This window comes from Protomyctophum bolini (assembly GCF_963924005.1).
Source record: "Protomyctophum bolini genome assembly, chromosome: 15".
Classification (NCBI taxonomy): Eukaryota; Metazoa; Chordata; class Actinopteri; order Myctophiformes; family Myctophidae; genus Protomyctophum; species Protomyctophum bolini.
In genome coordinates this window covers 34,655,628-34,674,809 of record NC_137876.1, presented here as the reverse complement: position 1 = coordinate 34,674,809, position 19,182 = coordinate 34,655,628, and the positions used below count along the sequence as shown (strand labels likewise).

The window sequence follows — 19,182 nt, the reverse complement described above, 5'->3', positions numbered from 1 at the left end:
CTGATCACCTCCATGCCACGCCCCATTGATGAAATGATTAGTTTGAAAAGTAGCCCTGACCAAGTATTGACTGCATACATTCATATACTTTTCAGATGGTCAACATTTCTCGTTTAAAACTTTTTCTTTTGTGGTCTCGTAAAATATTCTAATTCATTGATAGGATTTTTTTTATTTGCATGAGCTGTACGCCATAATCATCAAGAATAAAACAAAACAAAAAGGTTTTAAATACTTCACTTTATGCACAATGAATTGAGAATATGTGAAAGTTTCACCCTTTGAATTATATTACAGAAGAAAATGAACTTTTACAAAATATTCAAATTCATTGAGATGTAGCTGTATAATTAGGTACTATGGATGTGTAGGCTGGTTCCAGTAACTGTCTCGGCCAGATGGGGGAGACATAGCCATATATTTTCACTGAGCTTTGACATAATATAATGTATGTATGCAAATGTTTTAGTTTGAAAACGCACACAAAACAATTAAAACAATGAATTCATTTAATAGAAAAGAGCAACATTGTACACCAATTAAAACCTTTTTATAAAAACGTCATAATGTCTAAGACATTGACATCAAAGTCATTCACATAATGTAAAAAAACATCACAGAAATCCTTTTCTTTCTTTGTCAACAGAAAGATGTATTCTAAGATTCTGAGTGTGTCAAGTGGAATATGTTAAGGTAGCTACGGTCCAGTGCTGTGCCACAGCCTCAGGCAACTCAAAAACCTCATTCAAAGGTAAAAATATAAATGTATATAGAATTGCATATTATGGTATGCAACTCTACCTTCAGTGTCTACTTTGTTACCAGTGACTGGTTAACAATTAATTAATGTCTAATAATATCAGACAGTACAATTAATTAATGTCTAATAATATCAGACAGTACTACATGTTGTAAAAATATCAAACAATCACCAGTGCACCATTATTGTCCACAGATTATTTCATACAAACGATGTACAGTAAATAGAGTATGTGTATGACATTCACACTTCACCTGGTACCTGGTGACCAGGTGGTTGGGTTGGGTGCAACATCATGGGCTCTAATGCCTGATTGCGAGTCCCCTGATCAATTCCTGGGCAGAGTGAACATTTGGTGCATGTCTCCCTGTTTCCTGTCTCCACACTGCACAGCCAAAAGCCAGAAAAATAACCTTATATTAATTGATTTTTTTTAAAGCAGCCTCACTATAAAGTTATATAAAATAAAATAAATTAGAAGAAAGTTTTTCTTCCTTTGTGGCACATATGTGATTAATAGAATTTCAATCATATAACACACATTTAGGCATCATTGCCAAGGCAAACATTGCCAACCAAGCCCCCCCCCCCCCCCCCCCTCCTTACATTTGACCTGAATTCAGGTCATAACCTTTACATGTATGTGAACCATGCTCTCCAGCTGAAGTTTAAAGTTTAACTTCTTGGACTCTGGTGGTTTCTTTGTTGTCCTGGGAGGTGGTCGTGAAACATTTCCAGTCCATTTTGTGTTGCCTCAGATCTGGCAGACATTGTCCCCATCCACCTCGAACACATAATCACAGCGATGTGCCATCAGGGAATCAGACTCAGACTGATTGCCAAAGGAGATTACTGTGTCGCTCTGTGGGGAAAGAGGCCATATACAATATGCTTAGCTGGGACACTTGAAGCAATTAGTTGATGCTGTTGCTGGATCATGTCAGGTTAGCTATTGGGCTCTCTTTCTCATTCCCACTGTCAGAGACCGTAATTTCTCCTTACCCGTTCAGTTCGTATGCCATTGATGGGAGTGGCAGCAGCAGCTGCCCTCTCAAAGTCTTCCTTGCATACATGTGCCATTATCCCAGCAGCAAAGCCATCCCCAAGGACATTGATCATCGTACGGAAGCGATCCCTGTGAACCAGTCAGAAGAAAATCATGTTCTCTATGCAGTACTACCCGCCCCAGCTGCCTTGTAAAAGATGATATTAAATATATTCCCCTGATGAATGGCTATTATAGCATGTTATTGTTAATTATTTGTTGTATTGTTGTATTGTTTGGACCCCAAATGAGTTATTGGAGAGTTTAGGGTTAGAATCTCTTTATTGGGAGACAGATGTAAAATGCCTGATTGACGTTATCGTTCCAGACTAGATCTACTTTTAAAGAGGTGCAAGTAGACTCCCTATTTTTGTAAACAAATGTATGTAATCTCGTATGTATCGTATGTATGTAAGAATAATCAAGTTCATATGGATGCTTGGTACATGACACATTTTGTGAGTGTTTATATACAGACTTGGATAAATGTGTTAAAAACAATACTCCAAATGGTCAAGAAGAATACGTTAACCCAATTATTGGAATCAACACTTACAAAGGCTATGGGGCTATATGGGACTGTATTTGATAAGAGGTTATGTGCAGTGAAGTGTACGTTTAAACAAGGAACATGCTTACATAATTGAGCAACTACAAACTCATAACCCCCAGAAATTGTTTCCCGGTGTAATCATTCTTTATTTGATGAGGCTTTCTTGAAAGAAGTGAGCAGTCTAAAGAAAATAATGGAAGTAATGTGTGCAGGTATGGCTGGTATAAATGGGCAAGGGGGGCTGAGCCCCCCTATCCTATGGAGTAAAGATGAGAAAGGATTAAAATGTTTTAGAATAGATACTTTTATATTCTGGTATAATCTAAAGCAGCAACAGCATCAAATAGTTACAAGAAAAACACAAAATAGGTCAAAATGGGCTGATTTTCTACAGCCCAAAAGGCTTCCATTGGCTTTCATTGCTTTGAATGATTGACAGCTGCCAAGATACGCCTGCTTGGTTTACTTGCCATTGGGGCTAAAATCCCCAGAGCCAATAGAGGGCTGTGCTCAGCCCTAATGCCCGCCTCAGACCGTGAGGTCATTGGCCAATCACAGCACCTGCTCGTGTGTGGGTGTTTATGATGTGAAAGACTGGCGGGTGGAAGTATTTTAAATGAAATAAGTTTATTATTTACTTTATAATCCGTTTTGTCCCGTGTCCGTGGAGGGCAAAATGTTAAGAGACTGGGAGCATATCGTCCATTTTGGATATAACAAAAGGAAAGGAGACAAAATACGTTTGTTTTGTGAGTTTGAAATTCTTGCTTGGGGCAGACAGCTGACCGCACACCCGCACCGGACCCACAGAAAGGTATTGTTTTGTGGAATGGAATGCTTTATTCATCTAACAAAGTTAAGAAACATAATCGCTGGTTTAATCACATTGAAAGTGGCTCGAGCTCTCATTGAGTTGGGATTCGGGAAGAGAGAGAGAGAGAGAGAGAGAGAGAGAGGGGCTGTGTGCGTGTGTTAGTGTTGTTTCGGTGCCGCGTGTGTGCGCGCGTGCATGCATGTGTGTGTGGCTTGCAAGTTGCTTGCATCTTTATTCCATTTTGGTCGGTGCCGTTTGCGCCAGTTGCGCGCGCGTGCGTGTGTGTGCATGCGTACTGTCATACTGTCAACAGCAGCTATCTGTACATAGGCCTGTAGTAGTGTCATTGCTGTACTTTGATATCTGGAATATGATGCTATTGCTGCAGGTTGAACTAGTAGCATAATAGTATAATGGATGTCTTATAGCCCCCCCCCCACCCAAAATCACTGCCAGCTGCAAAGTACTTATATTTAACATTTTATTATTGAGGAAGTAAAGAGGTTGGTTGAAAAAATAAATTAAGAAAGGCTACTGGAACTGATGACATTTCAATTATGAGGTATTGAAATCACCGAAGTTGTTACAAATTTTGTTTAAATCCTGTTTCGATAGTGGTATTGTTCCTTCTCAGTGGTACAAAGTCTTGAAAACATTACCCAAAACTACCGTACTGGCACTTAGTTATGAAGGCATAAGTCTTATTAGTAATGTATCAATTATATTCCTCATTTTTAAATAATAGACTTACAGATCATTTTGAAAGGTCAGGCTTACTTGTTGACAAACAGAACAGTTTCCATAAAACAAGATCTTGTATTGACCATATTTACTCAGTAACTACTATTGTTCGACCAACACTTCAAGAAAACAAATCAACACTGTTTCATTAATTATCAGAAGGTGGGAAGCGGTTATATTCATTGGTACTCCTAAGGAGGATAGAATTCGTTTTTTATGTGATTAGGAAGAAATAGAAAATGAAATATATTTTATTTGTCCATTATAATGAATTAAGACATTTGCTATTAGGTAAAATGTCATCTATTTTTGTTATCTTTTTTGTTGAATGATTATGAAAGATTGTTGTTGTTTTAGGAAATGTATTTTCTTTTTAGTGAATTTCATATGTAAGGCTTGGGGAAAGAAGATAGAATGTTCTGTATGTTTGAAATGGAGTTTGAAAAACTGAGTTTTTATTTTATTGATTTATTATGTTGTGTCTCGTAATTGTAAGTCCATGTGGGCTGGGCACCTTTGGTGCATGACATCATTAGTGATACTCACAGGACCCAATCGATAGCCACAATCAGTGAGATGTCGGCAGGGGGTAACCCTACTGAGGTCAGGACAATCACCATGGTAACCAGGCCGGCCTGAGGAATTCCAGCTGCCCCTATGCTGGCTGCGGTTGCCGTGATACTGATGAGAAAGAATCAGGATATTAGGGATGTGATGTCTATGATATATCACACAACAAACTAGTCATGTTCAGGGGAGAGAGACAGACTGAAAAGACAGGGAGTAAAAGTAACAAAAGTTAGCAGAGTTATGTCCATCCTCACCTGATAGTGACCAACTGGCCAAAGTCCAGCTCATAATCGTTGACCTGAGCAATAAAGATGGCCGCCACAGCTTCATACAGGGCTGTGCCATCCATGTTGATAGTAGCTCCCACTGGCAGAACAAAGCGAGCAATCTGCCTGTCAACCCCACAGTTCTCCAAAAGACACTTCATGGTGATAGGCAGAGTGGCTGAACTGCAGAGACAGTAAGAATGGGAATAAGCTATAGGTGATACAAGTTATCCTGAAAAGGAACTTGCCTTTCCCATGATTCAGAGGGCTGTATTTTGCGTGTCTTAAGTACCAGGTCTTATTCCCTAACTTGAGTAAACTAAAGACCTGGAGGCGTGGTCAATGCTCTTTGGCCACTCAGAATAGCCAAATGGCATTGATCACGCCTCCAGGTCTTTAGTTTACTCAAGTTAGGGAATAAGACCTGGTACTTAAGACACGCAAAATACAGCCCTTAATGTTAACTGGAGGTGTTATTACAGAAAGATTTAGAGGGTGGCAAAAAAGGAATAATTGAATCCCTAAAAAACAAGAATATATACCGGTACATTATATTATACCAGCTTGCATGTCAAGCTAAAACCCTTGAAAAGTACTGTCATGACTCATGCATGTTACTAAACGAGGGACCACGGTGATCATCCCGCGTGGTGTGTCCACAGTCGTCTTATTACGCCACTAAACGAGGGACCACGGTGATCACCCCGCGTGGTGTGTCCACAGTCGTCTTATTACGCCACTGGGCGAGGCTGTCCGTTCTCTATAGGGCATAGCACTGAGCGTGGTTTACTGGCACCACTGAAAAATCGGCCATTCATTTTTCCCATAGAGATTTACAAACATTATTTATGTAAATTATTTGAAGCATAGAATCAAGCCATTCAGGATCCTGGTAATTCGATCAGGACCATAAAACCTTTGATTCTGTGAAAATAAAAATTGAATATTTAATTATATGATACTACGTTTAATAAATATGCTTTGTTTAGCTTTTTTCTTCTTCTACAATATCATTGTGTCGGCAAGGGTTGATTGCCAAATCTACTGTAAAATAGGACTAATCTGTAACAAAAAAGTCTGAGAGGTGGAGAAAATACACATAAAATAATAGTATTATAAAAGGTAACAACACCAGGGGTCATCGTCATGCTGGCTTGTGGTGGACTTTTTTGTCAAAATTATATTTTTGCCACAGACATACAAAATGAGTATAGACAAACATAAAATCTGAGTGTACAAATAGAACTAATTTTATGGGGGCTCTTGAAAATAAAAGTTTGAGAACCACTGATGTGCCATACATTCAGACTGACATTCAGTAATTGGATCTTGTGATCAAAATGAGAACATTAAAATGGTGTGTAAAATCAAAATGAAACAATATGCCACGGACACCTCTGTCCGTGTACTCACATATTGATGACCCCTGCACAAGACCTGTCTCCTGTTACCTGGAGGAGGTGGCAAGTGCGATGACCAGGGCCTGCAGCAGGCCTCTGATGTAGGTGAATGGATTCTTATGTGTCAGCAGGTAGAAGAAGAGAGGGAGGAGAATGAGGCCGTGGACAAACAGGCCTGCAAGCACTGTGATGAAGTACATGCCCAGTTTCTCTCCGAGGTGGGCTGGGTCATGCATGTCCAGAATCCTCCCTGCCACCAGGAACACAATGCCAAATGGAAAATACCTGCACAGAAATTTGGGAGGAGGAGAAAGAGAGAGAGAGAGAAAGACGAAGGTTGTTATTTGACAAAGTATCCATCGGAAATATAACACTTGTTGAGTCAAAACTCAGAAACTCTGAATATTCTTTATGACTGAGCATGATGGCTCAGGTAAAACTACATCTCCCAGAGTGCACCAGCAAGATGGCTGCTCATTTACCTGAGCTGGAACACCTGAAAAGGCTGGTGGGAGCATTCTCACAAACAAATGACCAGAGACAAGAAGCAAGTCCTACTCATGGGTTCCAAGTCCAAGGAGGCCAATGGTCGGTGATGTTTGTTTTCAGTCATTATGTTTGCAATACTGCTTATGTGTTAAAATCTGATCTAATGTGTTTAGTATACTGCTAGTTTGGATTGTGAAGGAAGTCACATTGCAGAATTGCCTTCATTTGTGTTTGAAAGTATACTAAAAGAATAATACAAAGTTAGAAATGTTAAAATGATTTACATTTCTTTAAGAATTTAAAATACTTCTAAATTGATTTACTCTGTTTAAAACGCTAGTTGAAAAAGATGATCTACAAGTTTGAACATCAGCTATTATTCTTTCTTTTATTCCAAGATTGTTACTTAATTTAAGAATATTTGAAGTGTTGACCTTAATAAAATTGTGTATAAAATAACTTAATTTAGGTAATTAACACTATTGTTAAAACACTAATTATTTAAAAGCCATTTGATTAGTTGAAAATATTGTTTAAAATCAAGAACCTATTGTTTGAAAAGATTATAAATTTATCGTTTGGCAATGTTGTTAAACCTTGTTTCTTTGTTTTCGAAGGTTTTCAACCTAATTCAAGAAATCAACCATTCAACAAATGAAGCCAACTGTGGATAAAATAAGTTGGAAAATAAAAATTGACTTGAGTTGGAAATCTTGGAGTTGTTTCCTTAATGTCCTTTGGAGTGGAACAGAGTATGACTTAACACGTCTACTAGCTAATTCAATTAACTAGATTTAGAATTAAATTAAATACATTATAGCACAATCAATGCAGTTCAAAGTGAAAGGAACTTTCACAGGGGGCTAAATTATCCTACACATGGCATGACATTAAGTTGTCATGTTTTCATCAATGTGCATACCCGCTGCCGTGTAAGAGTGACCCACACGACACAGTTGTCTTACGCCTGGCTCATTGCTCCGTATTCACATGTTCACTTGACCGTAAGACCTAAAGCTGCTTTAGGAAGTACTCACCCTTCATTCGCTTGAATGTCACATCTTCAACTGTGATTAAATGATGAGATTTTTACTTTCTCACAGGAAGAAAAGACCCACTCCCTTTCTTTTCTCTTTCTGTTTTTATCTCATTCTCTCCCATAATCCCCATGAATTAATGCATTTATAATGTAGGAAATGTACTCACTAGCCATTTAATGCATTCTATATTGTTGTACGACTTCACACTACCATTTATCGTTTACCTCTCATCTTTGTTCTTAGTCTCTCGTTTCTTTAAGGTGTTTTTTTCCCTTCTCTCGCCTGCAAGGTCAAGATGTCTTGTTTTTCTTTAGTTTAGACCATTGTATACCTTTGTTCTTCTGATTCAATTCAGGGGATTAATTGTGAAGCAAGCCACTGGTCACTATCATCTGCTGCCACAGAATATAAAGGACTGTTCAGAAGACCTAAGCTGTGTCTCTGCCAGGCAGATTTCTGTTAATAGTGCTTATTTTGAGACACCTACTCTTTAATCGGACTGTCGGGCACAAGTGTTTCTGTTTGTACACAAGACCGAGGGATGTACTTAGTTAAGAAACACAGATCTAGGGTCGTACCACATGGCTGCGTTGATAATCTGCATGACGCACTCATTGATGCATTGGCACACATTGACCAGTGGTGCACCACGCTCTCCCATCTTCCCCAGCAGCAGGCCTGCACACACAGTACAATGTGAAATATTCAGTTAGTTAGTTTTTGTGCTTGTGTGGGTGGCTGTAAGCGCATGTGTTTGTATTGAAATCCAGAGCGTAAATTTAGCTCTGAATTTAACACATGGCGCTATTTAATTTAATTTAATAAACACACTTTATTCACACCGCAGCCATTTTGCTCGCACATCATTTTCGGGTTGGAAAGACCTGGGGTGGCATTAAACTTAACTAAATGACGGCCGTGTGTAAATGGTGAATAACACACGCACATCTATTTCTCCTTTCTCCACAATTTAGTCGTTAGTTGTTGCCACTGCTGTTGTACCCTACAGGCTCGCCTCACTGCCAGTGGGCATAGGCAGACTGTCGCGCACGTTTTCGGCTGCGCACAGTTTTTAGACGGCTGGTGGATGGAAAAGAATGTCCACCTCCACGCCCGACTGACGCGGAGGAGAGCGCGTCCGGGAAGCTGTCCGTCGCGTCAGTCGGGCGCGGAGGTGGAGCTTCTTTTCCATCCACCAGCTGTCTAAAAACTGTGCGCAGCTGCTGTGCGCAGCCGAAAACGTGCGCGACAGTGTGCCTCCGCTGACAGAGGAGCCCCCACTAGGAGGATGTACAGGTAGTGTCTCCATCCTACTCCTCCCATTAAACATTTCCTGCTGTCAGGCTTCCCTCCCTAAAACGCAGCCAATTGTGTTCGTATACTCGGACAGTGGGTGGATTTGAACCCTTAGACTCCATGATGGTGGGCAGGTACTTAAAAATGACCGATCTATATGCTCATTGGGAGCATGTAAATCTGCTATTTTTGCCATTTTGGAAACATTTTGAATGTTCAAAAGTACAACAGGAGTTTGTGAGTAATAGAATAATAATTAAATTGTATCCTATTGGAACACAGTTTTTTTTCCTTCCATTTCCTGTTTTGGACAACCATTATACAACAATATACATCTGTGCACCTTACCCATGGTGGTGGAGAAGATGACAATGCCCAGCACGTTCATGCCCTTGCTGCTACCTGGGATGACCCTGTACTTGATATCAGGAGCAGGAGTGATCTCCAGAAACACTGGGTGCCCTAGCACAGGGTTGTTGTAGTCGGGCATCACGTACACATAGTTGGCCTGAGACTCTTTCATATTTGAATTCTGTACGATGGGCACCAGTTCTGTTTTGTACTGTGGTGTAGAAGAGAGAAAGGCAAGCGGGTTGCTTGAGAATGGCCGAGCAAACTTGGCTCACAACACATCACGATATCTCACATTACGAGCTTGTAGATCAGCCGTTTCCAAATAGAATAGATCTACAAGCTTGATCTATTTTTAAATGTTTAAAAACAATAGGAAAATTGTGTAAAAGAAACAGTTTTACAATGTTTCCACCCAACAGCATCGACATCATACATGCATGTAGGTTGCAAGGAGAACTTAAATGTTTGTGTCCTTATCCACTCACCTGTTGGAAAGTGGCTTCAACCAGATTGGAAGGGATCATGTTCCTGTAAAAGATAGAGATATTCATCTGATATATATAATTAATATTTGTATTGTATAACATCTCATTTATCAAAAAGCCAGCTTCAACGGTGTGAAGTCACAGGAGAGTTAATGCGTGGGTGATTTTGTACTATATTTCACCTATTTTATGTTTAGTTTTTTGTTAAATAAATAAATCTTAACAACTAAACCCTATATAAATAGTTTACCAGGCTCCCCCATGGTTCACTTGGTCCCCCCTCTTTCACTTACAAGCTCACAAGTCACAACACGCCCACCACAGAATATTCACCCCAGAATAAGGTCGTTAAGGTTCATAAGGATAGTAAGGCAGATTTATGAAGCACTGAACTCTGACATTAAGCTCATCAAACGTATGAGAGGTCACAAACACTGAAACACATACCTGGCTTTTGACCACCAAGCTCTGACCACACAGCTCTAAATATAATCTAATAGGCTTTATTGGATCTCTGACATGGATGTACGGTGTTGTAAGCCTGTTTACATCTACCACGTCGCAGGCCCTGTGCAGTGACGTGAAAAGCACACAGGGTCCTTCTCTTAATCTGTGAAAGCAGGAGTTATATAATGGCTGTCTATTCTTAGGCCAGTCGCCGATGCAGGAGTGCTGCTGCAACTATTGAACATCACCTTTTCCTCCTTCAACATGAAATGCTTAGACCACTGGCCAACGCTTAGTTGTGTGAAGCTACGGCCTACAGAGGGCATTCCATATGGCCCTGTGCACAGGCAGATTAATGCAAGGGCCCCAATGTTCCTTTTTATATAAAAAGATATTAACATAGATCCAAAAACAATAAGCCAGTAGGCCTATTCTAATGAATGAAAATGTCGGTTCTATACATTTATTCCTGTGGTTGGCTCAGCACTCACAATCTAAGTCACTTAAGAGTTTGTGGTTAAAGTAGGAGCTCATCTTCCTCAAAGGAGTAATCTAGAGAGGACACTGGGGGTTTGTTGGAACTGTACTGGCTTTAATGGGTCTGGAATGGTTTTACAAGGAATTACTGGGCAAATCCTCATGCCTTAAAAAAAAGATAAGCTGCAAAACCAAGAATCAATGAAGACTGCTGAATGATCTTGTGATCTACCAGATTTATCATAAATGAAATACATGGTTCCATTCTTTTCAAAAAAATAGATGAGACCATGAGACCCCATAAGTAAAAGTAGTTAATGTATTTAAGCTGCAATGCCTAAGTTTGACATCTATTTTTATATTGCATTAACATACTCTTCTATACAAATTGTTTACAATATTCATTAAGATCAGTAATCTTGAGGGCAGGCCCTTATTTGGCTAAGTATTATTTTTGTCACTCACAACTCACAAGCGGTGTCTGAGAGGTGGATATAATAATGTTTTCCACTGTTTTTCAAAATGACATCTACATGATGTCAAGACAATGTTTGTGACAGTTTGTGTGATTGATTGATTGATTGAATAATTAACAGTTTGCCAAAAAAGCACAGAAGAGTACAGTTTAATACAAATGCAATGCTAAAAGGATTTAACCCAAGAAAGCACCATGTCTTGTTTCCATTGGGGTCCTGAGTATTCAAATAGGTAATCAGTTTTTGAGAGTTGTGTTCTATGTGTTCTATATGAACACCAAATATCTAAAAAGAAAGAAGAGAGTCTTTCACCAGGGGAATTGTGTTTCCTACATTCTGTATGTTCCGTTCTTTAGTTTATAGGAAGATGAATATAGCTATTTTTTATTTATTTATTTTTTTAACCAAAAACACTGTCTGGGAACAGAATGCAAAGAATATATTATTTTTATAAATTCTATAACATTATACTAAACCGTCTTGGATTTGTTTTCACGTTTTTTCCGGGTGTCGTCTTCTTCGCAAGACTATGGGCAGCACAAGTGAGACTTCAAGGCAGCAACGCATCACTCTTCCATGGGCTATAGACCGTATGGCTATGAAGCAATATAGAACTGGGCATAACGGGCAACGGATAAGGGATCTCTTAAAGGCAATGGCATGTGGCACGGTGATTGGTGAAAATAGCCACTTTAGTGCGGGAATGCCCCTTCCCCACTGCTAAATCCCCAAATAGTGTATTTAGAATGCTCGAACAAAAATAGAGCCCTATGACTATGACGTATGTCAATGGTGATCTGTGCATCAATGTTAAAAATAAAGTCTTACAATTACATTTTGAAAGATTGAAAAGTTATCTTGACACATGTCACATGTCTGTATGAAACATGAGTATTTGAGAAACTGAGGATTTTATGCGTATTTGCATGCAGGAAAACAACAACTTTGGGAATCGGACTCATGCAGCTCTATTGGCAGGTTGTGCATCGGTGGGAGACTGGGGTTCGGTCCCAGCTCTGTGCAAATCACTATACACAAACATGCATCCATGTGTGTGCATGCTTATGTGTGTGCGTGCGTGTGAGACAATTTGTACCTGATTAGATCTAAAAGTGCATCAGCAGAGGTCATGACAGGCTCTGATCCGGCATGGTGACCATCCTTCTCGTGTCCCGTGCCTGGGTGAATGACTAGCACCAGCACGATACCCACAATGACAGCTATGAACGTGGTCCACAGGTAGTAGGTGATGGTCAGGACCCCTAGCCGACCACTAGCCTTCGTGTCCATGGCTGACAGACCGGACATAAGACTGCAGGGAAAAAAGGACAGGTTAGTTAGGACAGGTGCTTACGTATCTACAGGACTACCTTCTGGAACCCCTGACTATCCCTGGACCACACATCAGTGCATCTCAACCGGCCTCCAAATAATTGTTTAAAAAAACATAGAGGGTATGCGCATGCATAAAGTGGCAAACTGAGTTTAGCATTTTTTTATGCAATCAGATTTGCAGATTTTTGTTTGGATGTATGCTATCAAGGCCAAAAAGTTTAAAAAAAATGCCACTCAGTAGGCGTTCCCGCATATAACTTCCCGGTATGATGCTGATGTCATGCTCATATATACCCTCTATAGTCTGTCAGTGTTTTACCTAGAGGTGATGAGAGGTAGAATCAACATCTTAAGCATCCTCATCAGCAGCTCTCCAGGGAAAGAGAAGTAGATCTTGGCCTATTGGAGAAGTGTATGATTGAGCATAGGTCATAGGAAAGTCTTCTTAAACTCATTTTACATGCAGTTAGATAATAAATAAAAACCGACGAAGAGTGACAAGAGTCCCCTGTTCAATTCCCTCGCCAGGCGGACAAATTGCTACACTAGTCCATGCTCGGCATTTGCACCCACCATTCATCCGGGTTATAATGGGACCACAGTGAGCATGGTTCCGTCCTCGAGTTGAGTACAGAGTGACGTAGAGGGTGCGCTGTGACTGGCCAGTCGCTGTGATTGACAGCCTACACCTAAACCTAACCCTAACCTTAACCTCAGTAAAACATGCCTAAACCTAACCCTAACCTTAACCTCAGTAAAACTATACCTAAACCTAACCTCAGTAAAACTGCAGTGGCTGGGGTTCCCTCCTCGCGGGACCACAACCAAGACTACAGATGCTATAGCCTGCGAGGACAATTCACAAAAACACAAATAAACAGCTTAAATTTGGGAAAAGTTAAATATTTGCTTATATTATATTATATTATATTATATTATATTATATTATATTATATTATATTATATTATATTATATTATATTATATTATATTATATTATATTATATTATATTAGTCACTCTCTTCATATGCCAATGATCAATGCCTGTGTGCAAGCTCAGATCGTTTGGTCAACCCACGAGGAGAAAAATGGATGAAAAATAAATAGAGGTTTCCTCATTTTATATAGTAGGCTGTTTCCCCTGCTCTCTCCCTGTTTCCTGTCTCTCTTCACTGACCATAAAATAACAACAAAACAAAAAAAATCTTGAGTTGAATAGGCCTGGATAAGGGGTTAGGCAGCTATAACTGTATATTGTGGCAAATGAGGGGAAACTAGCTGTCAGTCAAGCTCAGACTTGGAGAGGTGATAGAGGAAGGTACATTTGTTTTGTGAGTTTGAAATTCTTGCTTGGGGCAGACAGCTGACCGCACACTGGACCCACAGAAAGGTATTGTGGAATGCTTCATTCATCTCACAAAGTTAAGAAACATAATCGCTGGTTTAATCACAATGAAAGTGGCTCGAGCTCTCATTGAGTTGGGAAGAGAGAGAGAGAGAGGGGCTGTGTTTGTGTGTGTGTGCTAGTGTTGTTTCGGTGCCGCGTGTGTGCGCGCGCCTTGCAAGTTGCTTGCATCTTTATTCCATTTTGGTCGGTGACAGTACGCATGCACACACACTGTGTGTGCATGCGTACTGTCATTATTAATGGCAGTAAGAGCAGCTATCTGTACATACTGTAGGCCTGTAGTAGTGTGACGTGTCATTGCTGTACTTTGATATCTGGAATATGATGCTATTGCTGCAGGTTGAACTAGTAGCATATACAGTAGTATAATGGATGTCTTATAGCCCCCCCCACCCAAAATCACTGCCAGCTGCTGAAGCCCATCCACTAGCCTGGCCCCCCAGCCAGTGTGATTTCTAATCTAGAGGGGCGGGTGCTGTTTAGCCTCATTCAGATGTATTTCCCCCAGATACGATATTTTTCGACCAATCACAACACTTGTTTCATACATGGAAAATGTAAATAGATTTGTATCAACATCATTTCCTTGAGCGGTATATGTCCGCCAAAATCACGCTACTTCCGCATTCTAGGTCTTTCCCAGCGTGGGTGCCGCTGGGATCACCAATCTGAGCGCCCCTCCCCTGTAGAAAACAATGGAGAACACTGACGTCACCAAATTTGGTGCGACGCCCCTCTGCACTGTAGTTCACTTCCACTCCTAGACCAGATCAGAAAATGTTTTCCCAGGCTTTTCTTTTTCTTGTGAAAATGAAAAGCCTGTGGTCTCTGAAGCTACCCATCCACTAATCAATCAGCTGAACATTATAACCAGTTCCAAACACCATGTAAGTTGATGTCAGAGTCAGACAGCAAGGACAAAAGACCTCTTGCACTTAGTAAGAGGCTGGTAAGCAGGACATTACATAACACCACTGGGGAAAACGGCATTGTCTCCCCCCTCCAAACACAAAGTGTTTCCCTGTAGTAAGCCTAAACTCAAAAGCAAATAGCCCAGCTGGGAAGAACCTCAGTTTCTATTTTGAATACATGCCACTTTACCATTAAACACTCCAGAGCACAAAATACTGTTTTGTCACATGGGACTCTAAAACCTTTCTCTTTGCACAATTTATCTTCATAGCCTCATAAAGATCCACAGCCCATATGTTGATATTGTTGACCATTATTCCATCATTCCATGCATCATATTCCATCCATCCGTACCTGGTTGGACAGGTTCAATGTCCTGAGGAGAAATCCAAGCACACAGCCCGTAACCACTGCAAAGACTGAGAGCGTCAGCAGGCCGTTCTTCTTGCAATAGTCCTTCACATACTCCTGAACTTTTACTGGAACAACACTATTAAATGCAGTCTTTAACATTTCCATTGTGATCTTGGTCCAGTCAGTACTCCAGCGACAATCTAGGTGACCAGTGACAGTGGTCTATCTGTGAAATGAGGTGTGCGTATTCCCAGTGGTGGACAGGTTTTTATTGTCTGAACAGGCAAAAGTTCTCACAATGAACAGCTCATCTAGTCTGATGGAGAGGAAGTGTTGACTAAACGTTCCCCTGTACATCAGTCCCTATAACAGGATTAGATACTCTGGGCATATTCAGAGCTTCAGCCAGTGACAGCCACGCAAGCTGGTTCTCAAGGTACATAACCAGCTCAGTGGCCTTGTGGTTAGAGTGTCCGCCCTGAGAGACTGGGAGGTCGGGTTCAATCCCCGGCTGGCCTGGGTAATGGGACCCAGCCTCCCTGCTTTGCGCTCTACTCGCGCTCTAGCAGCAAGGGGTTGGATTGTGGTAAATCCCTGCAACATACTAGTGTCATGTTCTGGGGGTGTACTTGTACACTTGAGTTAAATTATAACACTGGACGTGAATTGGACTTTGAAGCTTACTCATGCAGGAATCATGGTATTATCATGCAGGGCTTAGCTGCAGAATGTGTAGAACCATTTACCAGTGTTGCTATCATCCAAGTTAATTCTGTAGTTTATGTGTGTTTGCTGACATCAAAGCATCTATGTCAGGCAGGGAAAAGGTCAAAGCTTCACTGTCCTGCCAGACAATGGCTGTGTACGTCACCCATAGCCAATCCAATAACCTTTAATCCCTATCATGGACAATGGGTAGAGAGAGTGCTTCTGGGACACTCAATGTCAATCAATGCAGCTACAGTACATGCATGTACTACACACTTGTGCGTGCACTAGTGTTAACTAGTCAGTTAATCTGCTGCATGCTAAGAACTGCACTTGTACAGATACGTACTGTATGCCAGAGGAGTAATTTATCAGCACAAGGACAGATTGTTTCTTCTGAGAAGAGTGTAATCACTGTAACCATGCAAAAATGTGTTATATTACCACTCATGTCCGTAGCACTGAATCAAAATGACACTTTTAGAAACTGTTTTCAGTGGTCTCTTCCCCTTCAACAGCTGCAGTAGGTTCTTGCTGAAAGCTCAGTGTCTATGCAGAACATATGGACACAGTTTATTTAATGAAAACTCTGACAGTAATAAACTGCTGCAAGGTCTTCAGTCTGAACTCGCACTGATGGTCAAAATTATGTCAGTGCTGCTTCCACTGACACTAAACAGAGCTGGTGTTTGTGATTCACGCTGATTTGTTAATTTTATTAGAAGCTTAAGGGGCTCTCCAGATTTCTGTTGATACCAATAGAGCAGGGATACTCAAATAGATTTACCTGTGGGCCACATTACAAAAATGGCAAGGGGCCAGGGGCCAGTAGATAAAATTACGACATTAATGATACTTGATAACTTCTCTCTTTCAATTGCTTTATTTTCGCAAAATGTATCAAAGTACATGTTGTGCATGCACACAATATGTAAATAAATAAATGTGTTACATTTTCTTGCATAAACACAAAGAGCTGTTTCCATAACTGCACAAATTATTGCACATAACATGAGTAGCTGTTATAATAACATAATAACATAACATGAGTAGCTCTTTGCCTGCCTGCCTGCCTGCCTGCCTGTCTGTCTGTCTGTCTGTCTGTCCATGAGTAGTTATTTGTCTGTCTGTCAATGAGTAGCTGTCTTACTGTCTGCCTGTCTATGAGTAGCTGTCTGCCTGCCTGTCTATGAGTAGCTGTCTGTCTGCCTGCCTGCCTGTCCAATTGTCCATGAGTAGCTGTCTGTCTGCCTGTCTGAGTAGCTGTCTGCCTGCCTGCCTAATTGTCCATGAGTAGCTGTCTGTCTGCCTGTCTATGAGTAGCTGTCTGCCTGCCTGCCTAATTGTCCATGAGTAGCTGTCTGTCTGCCTGTCTATGAGTAGCTGTCTGCCTTCCTGCCTGTCCAATTGTCCATGAGTAGCTGTCTGTCTATGAGTAGCTGTCTGCCTGCCTGCCCAATTGTCTATGAGTAGCTGTCTGTCTGTCTATGAGTAGCTGTCTGCCTTCCTGCCTGTCCAATTGTCCATGAGTAGCTGTCTGTCTGTCTATGAGTAGCTGTCTGCCTTCCTGCCTGTCCAATTGTCCATGAGTAGCTGTCTGTCTGTCTATGAGTAGCTGTCTGCCTTCCTGCCTGTCCAATTGTCCATGAGTAGCTGTCTGCCTGCCTGTCCAATTCTCCATGAGTAGCTGTCTGTCTGCCTGTCTATGAGTAGCTGTCTGACTGCCTGCCTGTCCAATTCTCCATGAGTAGCTGTCTGTCTGTCTGTCAATTTCCGCAATTTCCATTTCCACCATTGCCGCAATTTCCGCAATTTCCATTTCTACCATTTCCACCATTTCCGCAATTACAATTTCCGCAATTTCCGCAATTTCCATTTCCATTTCCATTTCCAACTATTAATGGCAGCTGGGTTTCATCATTCAAATAAAATAGAATTCTGTCCGTTTAGCTATAAAATTATGTCAGGGAATAGGGATACACAGTATATGTCTTTCATTTGCATTGCATCCCCCCCCCCCCCCCCCCCCCAAGCTTTTATTTTCGTTCGAGTAATAGTACAACTCTAATAGTATTACTTATAATAATGTAATTAAAGATAACTTCATTCAGATTTATTTATTTTTATTTCATTTTCCAGATTTTTTTTTAGATTTTCATTGGTGGGCCAGTCATAATGGTCCCGCGGGCCTGATGTGGCCCGCGGGCCTGAGGTTGAGTATCACTGCAATAGAGTATAGAGTACAAATGAAAATAGCTGATCTACAAGCTCACAGCAGCCCGTGAGTTTGTACATCTGTTATTTAAAAACACATTGAGAATAAATCAAAATATTTTAAATAAAAAATAGAGCCATGTGCAAAGAATGTCAGGAAACTCATGAATGACTTACAACTTACACATGCGCAAATTGGCCTTGTTAGTATCAAAGGTATGACCTGTGTACAACATCAGACCAGAGGTTTATAAGCTCTTTCAGTAGTGGAAAGAGACGAAAAGAGAGACAGTCAACATGTTATATCCAGCAACATGGTATTAACAGTTTGCAGAGTTTGCGCAACTCAATACTCAATAGAAGGAGAGGAGATATGATTTGTCTGGCTATGGACTTTTAATTTTCGCTTTAAGAAAACATTAAATGGTACCATTTCTTCTTCTTGGTCTGGAGAGCTATGGACACCCCCAAAAACATGACCTCTGCACTCGTTCACCAACCATTTTCTTAAATTGTACAGATTTTAGTAATTGTCAGAGCAGTGGTTTTCAGGAGTCCTTAATGATCTAAGGGGGTCCCCAGCAAAATGAGGAACACTTGCAATTTAGGCATTTAGCACTTTTACTAGGCATTAATATTGAAACACAATGCAACAATCACTCAGTAGGTTCTTCATTAGTTCATAGTTGGCAAGTAAATTCATGTTGAGATGTAATTTATTTAATTTAGCAAAGGAATAACTTCCAGTTCAGCACCAGAACAGAGATTAGATGACAAATGAGAGGAAAGTCTTCAGACAGTGTCTGATTGACTCACTGCATCCTGACTGTATCCAGCTGAATTAGTCTTTTTAGTGTATCAGTTCAATAGTGCCATATGGTGTCCACTGTCCAGAAATGTAACTCCCAGCAATAATGATCTTTGAATTTTCCTTGAAAAAACAAAAAAGACAATAGTCCATTCCAAGTTCATCTTTAATAATAACTTGCATGCTGGAAATTCACAAGGCTTTGATTCACAAGGAGTCATTGACTTTAT

The 19,182-nt window shown here is 40.6% G+C and overlaps 1 protein-coding gene across 1 annotated transcript; it reads right to left on the bottom strand.

Moving 5' to 3' along the window:
* Positions 1 to 1,514: 1,514 nt before the first annotated feature.
* On the bottom strand, positions 1,515 to 15,387 carry slc1a8b (solute carrier family 1 member 8b; the record flags this gene model as incomplete). Its single annotated transcript, XM_080784343.1, has 11 exons — positions 1,515 to 1,622; positions 1,763 to 1,895; positions 4,460 to 4,594; positions 4,738 to 4,932; positions 6,201 to 6,434; positions 8,257 to 8,356; positions 9,323 to 9,536; positions 9,814 to 9,856; positions 12,310 to 12,525; positions 12,868 to 12,947; positions 15,223 to 15,387. The coding sequence occupies 11 exons, from the start codon at positions 15,385 to 15,387 to the stop codon at positions 1,515 to 1,517; spliced, it is 1,623 nt and encodes a 540-aa protein (XP_080640469.1).
* Between the last annotated feature and the right edge of the window lie 3,795 nt (positions 15,388 to 19,182).